At 42.6% G+C, this 12,890-nt stretch overlaps 1 protein-coding gene across 13 annotated transcripts in view; it reads right to left on the bottom strand.

Moving 5' to 3' along the window:
• Nucleotides 1-8,753, bottom strand: part of Arhgef11 (Rho guanine nucleotide exchange factor 11) — a 114,396-nt gene extending 105,643 nt beyond the window's left edge. For 8 of the 13 annotated variants that reach the window (XM_051199003.1, XM_051199001.1, XM_051199004.1 and 5 more), the window contains exon 1: nucleotides 8,463-8,751. In XM_051199003.1, coding sequence (XP_051054960.1) covers nucleotides 8,463-8,494 — 32 coding nt within the window. In that variant the 5' untranslated portion in view covers nucleotides 8,495-8,751. Of the gene's footprint in view, nucleotides 1-8,462 lie in introns of all 13 variants that reach the window. The other 5 variants (XM_051199000.1, XM_051199009.1, XM_051199010.1 and 2 more) reach the window with 2 other exon arrangements.
• Between the last annotated feature and the right edge of the window lie 4,137 nt (nucleotides 8,754-12,890).

Genomic DNA, 12,890 nt, shown 5'->3' with positions numbered 1-12,890 from the left:
CCCATGAGAGATCATCAAAGTCTGCCAAGGCAGGATTTCTGTGTGTAACTTTGGAGCCTGTCCTGGAACTCACTCTGTAGAACAGGCTGGCCTAGAACTCACAGAGATCAGCCTGCCTCTGCCTCCCTGAGTGCTAGGTTCAAAGGTGTGCACCACCGTACCATCTATGAACAAAAATCTTGACCTCAGCTCCTAGTGGCAGTGTTTATGCATATGGGTGTTTTGCCTGCATGTATGCCTGTGCATCACATACATGACTGGTGCCAGCAGAGGCCAGGAGAAGGCACTGGGTCCTTTGGAATTAGAGTTTCAAGCAGTTGTTAGTTGTTGGGAATTGAACCTAGGTCTTTTGGGAGAGCAGTCAGTGCTCTTTACCTCTGAGACATCTTTCCAACCCATCTGGCAGCAGTGCTTAGAGCCATTTTCTTAGGAAATCAGCAATGTCAAAAGTGAGCTACAGTTCAAGTCTAGAAATAGTATTTGTTATGTATAAAGAACACCTAATATAACAAGAACTGGGAATTAGAAGATCACCCAGTAAAGAAAAAAAGACATACTGTTCTTGAGCCTTGGCTGTCAGGACACGATGTGTTAACCAACATAAGACATGTGAAGAAAGGGACAGCACACTTTTTTTTTTTTTTTTTTTAATCAAAGTCTTCTATGTGCTAGGTGCTATGCATGAACTTTTACATAAAATTCTGATTTTATTTTATTGCTGCTTTACTCATTATAACAAAGAATTAGAATCAACCTAGTTGTACATCAACAGATAAATGAATAATGAAAATTTAGTGTGTGTGTGTGTGTGTGTGTGTATGCACACACACATATATGAATACTACTCAGCTCTGAGGAAAATTGAAGTTAAAAAAATTGAAGAAAAATGGATGGACTTAGAATGTATACTATTAAGTGAAGTCACATAACCTCAAAAATAAAAATAACCACACATTCTCTCTTATATGCAGGATCTAGACAATAATAAGTATATAAACAAATATACCTGTGCGTACTATTTAGCATGAAGAAAAGAGAACAAGAAAAACTAAACATAAGGGGATGAGGAATGCAAATAATGAACACAAATTGTGTAAGAAGATATAAAGCTAATTGTTTTTCTAATTCTAACTCTGTTGTAGGTTTTTTTTGGTTGTTTGTTTTGCTGGTGGATAAATGCATAAATTCAACATGAGGCTTCACAGATTCTGTTTTAAATGCTAATTTCTGTTTTGAATGCTAATTCTACTATATATAAGTTCATTAAGTTGTAGATTTTTAATCTGGTTAATTTTGGTGTGTAATGTTTTTATTTATTTGCAAGTTTTTTAAAGTTTATTTAAAAATGAACTTTTATATCAGTTCTTTTGCACAAATAAAGAATAACAGAATCAAACTGCTCTATGTATGTGAAGAACGAGTAACATAAATGTGTGGTAGAGTTTGGTGGTATAAATCACTAAAGAAATAAAAGACAAATGGGGTTGGAAGAGACAGAATATTTGATACAAAGGGGTTTAAATGAATGCCATAGGCTCAGAAATAGGTTAGTCTACCTGATGGTAGGAAATAGCAATGTGACTACAATTAGCAAGCTGTAGGCTGAAATGAAGAGGGAAGCCATGAATTCCAAGCTAGACAGCTAGGCCTAGAAAAGAAAAATGCAGTAGATTTCAAGCAAAATAAAATTTGCCTTGGATTGAGATCTTAGACACCAAAGCAACCTATCTTCCTTCCTTCGTCATCTTGAGACATGGAACTCACTGTACAGACAAAGTCTGGCAATAAACTCACAAAGAGCTGCCACCTACTTCTGCCTACTGAGTGCTGGGTTTAAGGGTCTGTGCCATCATGCCAGCTAGCTACCTGATTTTCAAGCACTCCTGTTTTTGTTCACTAGGATCCCAGAGCCATACCTGTCAATTCTCAGTTGAGACTCAACAGAAGACTATGGGTAACCCAAGCATGGGTCTTCCAGTGGCAAGTGAGGTTATATTTAGGTCAATCTGGGTCCTTGGTAACCAATTTCTTTGACAACACTTACCACTATACTATAGAATTCACAAAATGCTTTTACAAAAATCATCCTAACCATAGCTAGTTAGTGGCTGAATGGGGCTCACACAACAGCCTTCGTCCTTAAAGTCCTCTATTTTCTGTATCCATCTACTAGTATGGTTTCTAAATCTCTTGAATGTGGTCTGATATTTAAAGATAGAGTATGACTGATTGATCAGGATCTATTAAATATATGCTAATCTTCTCAAAGCATGACCCAATTTTTTAAGAGCTTACCTCCAAATCAATTGTCCTTTTCCCATCTCTCTAAAAGACTGCATTGAAGGACTCAAAAACTATTTGTTAGAAATATCCTAACCCAAGCCTTAGCATGGTAAATTCATTCAATAATCTCAGTGAATTGCTTGAGTACCAGTGGGAGACAAGTGACTTTTAATGAAGCTCCTATGCTATCAATAGCACTGTCCCTTTCCTAGTCAACTAGTCTCACAGTCAGGAATCACATTAGATTCAGCCCTAACATTGATTCTGCTTCCAAAATGCCATCTGCACTCTTCTTTATTATCACTGCCACCATCCATCCGGACACAGAAGAAACTCGTCTCATAAAGACTGCTATTAAAAACATCAACACCAGGATTTGCTCTTCACCCATCGTTTTTTAAAGTCTTGGTTTACAGTTAATTGTATGTATGTGTACTCATGACTGGCATAGCACACATGTGGGGGTCAGAGAACAACTTTCAGGAATTGGTTCTTTCCACCATGTGGGTTCCAGGGACTGAACTCAGGTTGCTCGGCTTGGTAGTAAGCACCTTAAACCACAGAAACATCGAACTGACCTTAAATATTGTTTTAAAAATCTCAAAGGACTCCTCCTCCATAAAATCTGAACTATCCTGTATCTTGTACACATTATCAACTTAATTTTTCCCTGCTCCAGAGAAACTCAAGCAAACCATTTTTAGTACACATCCACTCCAGAAGTTTTGTTCATGTTCCCTTTGCCCCAAATGGTTTCTTCTCTCTTCCAACTAAAAAAAAAAAAAAATAAATTAATTAACTACTCACCTCCTGCCTATTTAAATTTTTCTTTAGATTATTTTATGTATATAAATACTTTACTTGAAAGCATGTTTGTGTGCCATGCACATGTCTAGTGCCCACGGAAATCAGAAAAAGGTGTCAGATCCTTGGGTGCTGTGTGGCTTCCATTTTTTTCTTTTTCCCCCCTTTGGGTTTTCTATAGACCAGGCTGGACTCAAATACAGGGATCCACCTGCCTCTGCCTTCTGGGATTAAAGATGTGAGCCACCACTCCCAATAAAATATATTTTTAATAGTAATGCCACTGTGATAATATAAAGCAGACTCAGTATAAATTAAAATAACTCAAGTCCTACAGAATTTCAGAGCTAACAAGCCCTTTCAAACACACACCCAAGTCCTGGATTTTTAAAGCAGTCAGGGACACAGACTCTAGTTTCACACCCTGTTTCACAGAGGCTGTCAGCTTTTAGAACCCCCTGATCTGTGCGTTCATCTAGAGACTACTTACACTGTCTCCACATGAGCTGGTTTTGGTTTCTGATGGATGCAGTCATCTTTATTTTTTGTTTATGCTCCTAAACTGGAGGGCATTTTCTCTGCCAAACAGTACTTTGACCAGGAAAAAAAGTATTAGCTTGCTCTATTAGAACATTTTTGAGTATCAAAATTAAGCTTAGCCTGCTGCTGGCTCATAATGCTGATTAATCGCCAAATGTTTCATCTGCAAATCCACTGTCATCTCCCATCTCATGTTGTGGAAAAGACAGTAATTCAGGGTACTTACTCTTTGCTGCTCTACATCATTACTGCTGTGCTAGGAGACCAGTCATCTAAAGCACTTAGTAAGCACATGAGCTAAGTTAAATATCTGGGGATTTTGGTGCCAGAGTTCAACAGAGACTGGAATCTCAGGTGGAAGAGGTCCCTGACAGCAACAGATTGAGGGGTTGCCTTTCCTTTGAAAGATTCTTCTGCAATGGCCTAGGATCACCAATCAAATGTTTCCTGGGGTTGCTAGTGAAACTTAGCGGTAGAGTACTTACCTAGAATGCAAAAAAGGGGGGAAAAAATGAAGGGGAAAAAACAAGAGCCACAACAAATTCTAACTGTATCACACAAAGTAAGATCTAATTAGCCGAAGTATAAGTCTCTTCCATTCATTAAAATGTCCAGGAAGGAACTGGGGAGACAGTCACTAGGGAAAGTGCTGGCCCTGCAAGGACCTGAGTTTGGATTCCTGGAGCTCACTGGTCAGCCAGCCTCATCTTATTAAATCAGCAAAATCCAGATTCAGTGATCGAGGAAGATACCTAATGTCAACCTCTGGACTCCAATACATGTATGCACACAACCAACCAAGTATATGTACACACATACATACACTCAAAAGAGCACAAATATACTCCAGTGATCACTGGAAAACTATTCCTTTTTGGTCTTTTGAGAAAAGGCTTCAGTAGGCTGGCCTTAAACTTATGTATAGTTCAGGCTGACCTTGACCTCATAATCTTCCTGCCTCAATTTCACAAGTGCTGAGAATACAGGGTGGGTCACAACCATTTATCAGGACTTTGCTTTTTTCTTTTTTGAGACAGAGTCTGTAGCTCAGGCTGGCCTCAAATTCCCTTGGATTTTTGATCCCCCTGCCACCACTTCTGAGATTACAGGAATGCAGTACTGGTGATGCTTCTGGCATTCTAGCAGGCACGCTACCAACTAAGCTATACTCCCTACCCAGTATTTTTTGTTTCCTTCACCAAGTACATTTCTGTAACAAAAGTGTATTCGTTCTTCTTAAATTTCTCAAAAACAACAGAACTTTGTGACACTCCTTAAGTTTTAAAATTTTGTTATTATTGTTTAGAGACAGGATCTCGATATGTAGCCCTGGCTGGTTTCAGGTTTGATTTATAGGCCACATTGGCTCTGAAATCAGAGATCCACTTGTCTCTCCCTCCCAAGCACCGGGATTAAAGGTGTGTTCCACCACAGCAATTTTAATTTGTTCTAGATTATTTAATTCATGAAGTAGTGCAAAAAACTAAATTAAATCCACAAGTTTACCATCTAGTTTATATAGCTGCACAATTTAAGAAGCAATTTGGAATATCTTATCTCGTTTGATTTGTGTCTTTCAACAGCCTTGTAAGGGAGAAACAAGCAATTTTCAAATGGCACAACCACAAACATGTGACCTAGAAATGACATCAGTATGGCACTCCTGCTTTACACAATAGTATAAAGCAGTAGTAGGAAATGGAGAAGGTCAAGAATCCCAGGCATAACTATTCTCTTCTGGTTTGGTCTTTGCATGAGCTACCTTTGTGCAGAGAAAAGCTGTTCTATGAAGGCAAACAACTAACCTACCCAGCCCCCAAAAACATTTGTCCTGAGGAATCAGACATGCTCTTTATTTGAAATACAAATGCATCTTCAGAAATACTGAAATTCAGATGAAGGGCCAAAAACATGTTATGAACAAAAAGGACAGGGCAGCCACAATTTTTCTCACCCTTTACTAACAACTGATGGTCACCAAGGGAGAAATTATCTAAAAGCACTTATGTCTTCTGTGGACCTAGGAGTTATTACCCAACAGGAGAAAACTGACGTAAAAGGCTGCCAAGTAGGGAACCCAGTCTTCTTTATTGAAGCCACACTGTCTCTCCATCCTGTCCCCCTTTATCTTCTAAAAAAAATACATGATGAGGACCAAGGACATTTTCTCTAATTTACCCTAGATTAACTACGTGATGAAGTCATTGAATTCACACTTGTTAGTATGTTCACTTATCCAAACATGCATTTGTCAAGTATTTATGGAGCCCTGACTACACACCAGGCACCAAACTTAGCAGACTAGACAAAAACAAGTAAACCAACAAAGCCCCTGCTTTCAAAGCTCAGACTAGTGGCACTTCTAGGTGGCCTTTGGGAGTGTTGTGTTTCTGAGACAGTGTCTCAGGGGCTGGCCTCAAATTCACTGTGTAGCCCCAGTGGCTCATTCTTGTCACCCTTCCTGCTTCAGCGTCCCACGTCCTGGGGTTATGGTTATAAGCATGTGCCCCTATGTCTACTTCCCAATTAGATTGTCTGCTCTCAGTAAGAAATGAGTAACTTTCTAAAACACTTATATCAACTTACACAATGAACTGATAAACTAAAAAAGAGAACAGGGCCCTGACACAATAATTTGCAACTTTGACTTTTAATCCATCCCTCTAGAACAGCGTAAGACTACATTATCCCTTGGGAGGTGGAAGCAGCAGGATTGTGAATCCCAGATACACAGCAAGTGGGGAAGCCAGTTTGAGTGACAAAAAGAAAAGATTGTGACTTATTTACATTTGTAAGGGACGGAGCAGAGGACATCAACAAGTTCAACAGTGTAACTCTATAGCTAAGGCAGCAAGATCAGAGAAGCCAGTTAGAGGAACCCAGAGTGGAATCTCAGTTCCAGGATTGACCCCCTTTTGGGGCAGAGATTCAGGCAGGGTAAAGGCAAGGCAAGCCTTACCTGCAAAGTGCACTATCGCATGAACGAACACGGTGTTTAACTCCAGAGATTATAGGTACAAAGTACAGGAGAACAACTGACAAGCACCTAACCCAAGTGCCAGAGAGAGAGCAAAATGGTGCCTTACTCATTCTAGATGGTGAGTCTATAAAGCTCTGTAGACAGGATGGGGCAACAAAAAGGACCAGGGATTCAGAATCGGGAGGGTTAGATTTGAGACTAGATCCTGACACGCCTCAGGCACCAGGCAAAACAGGAGTCTACTCAGTCTTCTCATGTGCAAATGTGAATACTAACTTTTGATCTGTCTACCTCACAGAAGCATTATGAGGTTCAAATAAGAAATGTTCTAATGAAAGCACTTAGGACCCTGGATCTGTGAAGTTATGCAAGCTCTTAGGGGAACATCTCTTGTTAACCCAAACGCCCTCACTGCCTCCTCATCCCTCAATAGCTGGTTTCCATCTGCTCACATCCCCGATTTAATAGAAATCTGTGGCACCCAGATCTTAATCTCCCAACTCCAAAAGGATGGCAGACAGGCAACCCTTCACCTCCTTGCTCTGACAGCTTCAGTTATCTTTTCCCAGGGGCAAATTACAGAAGACCACAATGGAAAGGGAAGGGAGATGCCAAGTGGCCACATTGCCTCTGTGGTTGCCTCCTCTTCCCCTCTGCAAGGCAGTTTCCCTCACAAGGACTACTAAACGATCTAACCGGGACTGTGAGACTGACTACACATCGGTAGTGCTGAGGAGATTATTATACATTTTAGGCCGCATTCCACAGTCAAAAAGAAATTACTATTAGCATGTTTAACCAAAGGTTAAATGACACAGAGACAACAACTTATGACTTACTATTTTCCTCCCTTCCTCGTAAACACTATTTTTTTTTTTTCATTTGACTGTTATCCAAGCACCTACCTATTGATTCAGTTAAAGTGTACGGATTATCCACAAAACACGCCCCCTTAGAGGATTTTTAAGGCAGAAGAGTTGAAGAGGAGAAGGAGAAGAAATGACAAGGCAGACACCTACCAAAGTTGTATCAACCCTTTGGAGGACAGAACAATCCAGTTGCAATGTTACCAGTAACAGGGAAGGCGGCTCAAGCTCATGGGGGAAGGGGCATCATGTGCCTCCAGCTGATTTCAAGGCCCTAAGAGCCAAACAACTCCTTCCGGCTTCAAGCAGAGGGAAGGCCTGTTTTGCAGAGTCAAGCTTATTAAGAACAGCTTGGCAAATTAAACCTCAAGCATCAGCCTATTGGTAGGTCTCACTGTAAACTCTAAACCTGAAGAGGAAGAAATTGAATGTGGCCTCCCCATTTTGGAGCTCTACCAACCACTGGTGAAAGTTCTGATTATATGGACGCAGTGTATTTCTGTCCCAACATTTCAGGCCAAAAGCATCTTCCTTGTTTTAAATGGGAACCACCCTACCACTGAGCCCCGCCATTCCAAAACAGACTGATGGAGGCCCACAACCCTGCCAGTCACCTGCCCACCTCCCCTCCCCAAATATCGAAAGCTAGTCCCCATTGATCCCTATGGGTTCCCATGACCAGGCTTGGTCCAAGCTTGGAATCCCTAGGTTAACAAGCTGGGGACCCAGAGTCATCCTTAACACCTGGTGTAAGGCAAAAGCCACTGAAAGCATTTCCCCCTCCTCTCCACCCTCACTGCTCACTAGCTATAAACGACACAGAATTAGGAGGTGTGTTTTGGACGTGAACTCACACAGAGGAACTATAAACATACACTGACAGCACCCACAGACCACCTTACCTACTGCTCAGCTCAGTCAAAACACAACACCAACTCCCAGCCTTTTCAGTGAAGTGCTGGGGAAACCCCAACTTTCTGCAAACTTACCTGTCTATACTCTGGGGTAATCTTATGCTCATGGTTTCTCAGGGTCTCCACAGTTCTGGAATCCTGTAGCTTCTCTGGATGTCTTGATCAGGCCGAATCCCTTGCGATTTTTAAGGAAGGTGAGAGGAAGGCCTCCCAAGTTGAAGACTGAATCCTTTTTCTTCTAGTTGTCAGGACCCTGGTAACTGCAGGGTCATTCTATCTCTACCACTTAACATGTCTCCTCCTTTCCTGACCCCTTCCCTCCCCTTCCCTTGTCTTAAAAAAAGAAAGAAGAAAATGGAAAAAAAGAAGAAAAAAAAAGAAAGAAAGAAAGAAAGAAAGAAAAAGAAACCAAAGAGGAAAAACTATGACCTTCTTAGAAATCAAAACGTCAACCGCAAATCTCTTCAAGGTTAGCACTGTGGGCTAAAAAACGAACCACAGAAAGAATGTGACTTCAAAATATCAGTCTTAACTGCAGACAGATAAAAATCATACTTTCAATCCAGTTTTCCCAGCTGTCCTTCTGTTGACAAGCGAATCTTAAGCTCCAAAGGTTGAAAAATCTCTCGTTTCCAAATGTTCAAAATGCCAGGGAAGGAAAACAAAACAAAACAAAAAAAAAAAAGGCTGAACAAATCTGAAATGGCACTCGGGGGAAAAAAATCTTCCAGATGATTTGCACAGTTAGAATAAATAAAACCATACAGCAGTATGTACACAACACGGAGTCCAATGGGGCCCTGGGAAGCAAAATTTGTGAATTTCTTAAAAATCAAAACAAAACATCGATCTTTTACATTAAAGGTTTGAAATTCTGAGATGAACCAATTGTGCAGACATACACGCACAAAAAGAAAAAAAAAAAATCACAAAACACCTGAAGCGCAATGCTTTTTACCTTCAAAACGGTAGCATTGGCCAAAACCCCAGGAAATCTTAAACGCTTTCGACCTGCAGGTTCCTCCACCTAGCCCAGTCCAGTGCTCAGACCCAGCCTCGGATCGGCCTTTTTCTGAGACAATTTCCTCAGTCAGTGCTGTGTGCTCCTGCACGTCCAGGCTCCGAAAGTCTCTCTCGCCGCGGCGCCCTGGAGCGGCGGTCCCGCTTCCCCTGACCGACCGATCGCGGCAGGCGACCCGCTCCCACTATTGTTGAGGCTCGGCTAGGGCCAGGGCGCCCTCCACAGCGGCGCGGAGAGCCCGGGCCGCGGCCTCGGCCTCGGTGCCCGTCCGCCCGCCAGCCAGCCAGCCACAGCCTCCCCTCTCGGCCGCTCCCGGCGTCCGCGTCGCGACCGCTGCGCTTCCGGCCCCGCCCCCGCGCGCGCTCGCTCAGGCCAGGCCCGCTGCCGCCCGCCCCGCCCCGCCCCGCCCCGCCCCGCCCCCGTCTGCGGACTCCGCTCGCCCGGCTGGCCGCTGGCTCCTCCTTGGCGCCGCCCAACCTCTCGCGGCCCCGCGCGGCCCGGGCCCGCGCGCTGCGGCCTAGCTGCTCCCGGTGTTGCTGTCCCGGAGGTTCGACCTTTGTTTCCGCAGTGTCCTCCCGCCGCGCCTCTGTCGGCGCTGTCGCTGCTGCCCCGTCCTTCTCGGCTCGATTTCACTCATTTGTCGCGTCCCCTTCCAAGTTACCAGGCGCCCTCTAAGCTGTGCCCTCGCCCCTCCGAGTGCCCACCGACTCTGTCCTCTCCGCTTCCCGCAGATTAGCTTGGGTATCTTGTATGGCGTTGAAAAAGCCTTTCCAGAACAATGTTATTTTCTTGACACACACTCCCTTCGAGAAATCACGGTTTCTAAATCTCTTCAAGTAACTGTCGGTAGTCAGAAGGTCCCAAGACTGAAGTAAGGAGAAGCATTGAAACTCGGGAGGAATTGTCTTCCTGCCTGGGAAAGCTGTTCAGTCGCTGGTGTGTTTCCATGTTCTACTTTGTCTTCTGCCTGCCTTGGTCTTGGCCTACCTGAGGACACTGAAGTTCCTAGCTTGCTACCTGTGTTAGCAACGGGGGGGGGGGGGGGGGGGGGAAGAAACTGATTAAGCATCTGTTTAGGACCTAAAATCAGAGTACCCTATTTTTTTTCCTGCACAGGTTGATGAATGATCTTTGCGTGTGTGTGTGTGTGTGTGTGTGTGTGTGTGTGTGTGTGTGTGTGTGCGCGCGCGCAAGCGCGTGCATACAGGTGCATGCATGTATGTTAGTGATTTCCTGAGGATATACAAACAGACATCTGTTCACATCAGATAGGGCACCAACAATTTCACCAAAGCCTACCCTAGTGAGCCCATGGATTTATTGGTGTTACTACTAGGGACATGAGCAATTTAAAGGCAGCTGTACCACGGGGAGATCGCACTTCAGCATGGCTGAGGACAGTGAACTACTGACCATCACTGAGCCAGTTGGAGTTGTTACTGCTTCTATAACCTTGGGGAGGGGCACTGTGAATCTTGTTTGTTTCAGAAACTTCTTCAAATTTCTGAGTGCTTACCTTCTGGATCTTAACAGCTGGTGTGCTCTTGCATAGGTGTGCTTGTGGAGACCAGAGGACAGCTGTGGGTGGTAGTCTTCCTCAAATGCCAAACAACCTCACCTCACCCCCTTTCGAAGATAAGAGTCTCTCAACAGCCTTGGCTTGCTGAGTAGGCCAAGAATCAGCATTATGATTATAAGTTCACACCACCAAACTCAGCCTTTTTTTTTTTTTTTTTTTTTTTTTTTTAATGTGAGTTGTAGGGTTTGTATCGAAGTTTTCTCTCAAGTTAAAACCTTCCATCTTGGAGGAAAACTCTTTAAAACATAAAATATGAAACGGGAGCTGAACAAGGATGTTTTAAGGCAGGATGTTCAAAGGGGAGGTAATATATATTCTACAGAAAAGCTCCTTAAGACAGGAAGTAGACAACTCAAAATAGCTTCAGAAAGTCCCTGAAACTGACAGGATTCACTAGGTCCCTCCCCAAGCGAATATAAGCAATAAGAACAGCCTAGGATCATTCTCAGACAAGCCAAGCGACAAAGAAGGCTATCAGACAGTCCAGCACTTTAAGAACATCCAAGCAGCCTGGAAGAGGCTCAGACCAATGGAGCTACCTACCTGGAAAGGGCGCTACAACCTGTTGAGCTGCTGCAGAGCAGGCATTGTGCTCCAGGTTTCCAGCTTTTGTGAGCTGTCTCACATGATGAGGTGGGCTTTGGTGATGCAGCTGTCTTTGAGTCATTTCTACTCCTGTAAGAAAGTTCCTACCCACATTCCTGTAAACAACCCTAATAAAACTCACTGGTTCACCGAATTGGACTTTGGTGATATTTGTACTGTGGTCTGTTGTTGGCCCTTTCCGGAGTGAGTAGATAATTGTTTATATCTTCTCAGGAAATGTCTGTCACACAATAGGGTTGAACTAAGGTTCTTGTACTTGCAAGGCACTTTTTACCAACTGGGCCATATCTCCAGATGCTTTTTTAATTTGTTTAGTTTGTTTTGAGATAGTGTTTTCACTAAGTATCTCAGGCTGGGCTCAGTCTCTGAGCAGTCACCACCTCAGTTTCCTAAGTGCTGGGTGTGCTGGTATATTAGGGGTCTCTAGAGGAACAGAAGTTATAGAATGAGCCTCTCTCTCTCTCTCTCTCTCTCTCTCTCTCTATATATATATATATATATATATATGTATATATATATGATAGATATATAGATAGATAGTGGATTTATTAAAATGTCTTACGTGCTGTGGTCCAGCTAGTCCAACAATAGCTGTCTACTAGTAGAAGATCCAAGACAAGAATCCAGTATCTGTTCAGTCCATGAGGCTTGATGTCTCAGCTGGTCTTCAGCATATGCCAGAATCCTGAAGAAGTAAGTTCTAATACCAGTGAAGAAATGGGCTTACCACTGAGAGCAAGAACAAAGAGAGTAAGCTTCCTTCTTCCATGTTCTTTATACAGGCTGCCTCTGAAAAATGTGGCCAATTTTTAAAGGTGGATCTTTCCATCTCAAAAGATCCAGATTAAAAGTGGGTATTCCCACATCAAATGACTTAATTAAGAAAAATTCCCTCACAGGTGTATCCATCAGCTTGGGTTTTAGTTAATTCCAGATATAACAAGTTGACAACCAAGAATAGCCATCATAGTCCACTCCTTGTAAACCTGACACACAATCATATCTCCTTAAGTCATGCTTAATTTCTAAATGAGAATAATAACCAGGTCATAATTATATCTAACATGATAAAACTGTCCCATGTACACTTGCAAATGTATTATGTATTTAAACAAGGTCATAATTACACCTAATATGATATAACTATCTCTTGTACAACCACAAACACATTATAAATTTTAGAATAGATGGCTTGACCCTTGAGAGATATTCTTTTAGAATCTCAAAATTAAATATGGCAAACCACTGATACTCCCTTAGTTGATGTTATATCACATTATAAAGAAATTAAGGAAAG

This window comes from Phodopus roborovskii, unplaced genomic scaffold (assembly GCF_943737965.1).
Source record: "Phodopus roborovskii unplaced genomic scaffold, PHOROB, whole genome shotgun sequence".
Taxonomy (NCBI): Eukaryota; Metazoa; Chordata; class Mammalia; order Rodentia; family Cricetidae; genus Phodopus; species Phodopus roborovskii.
Note: the sequence above shows the minus strand (reverse complement) of the source record. Positions and strands in the feature narration are given on the sequence as shown.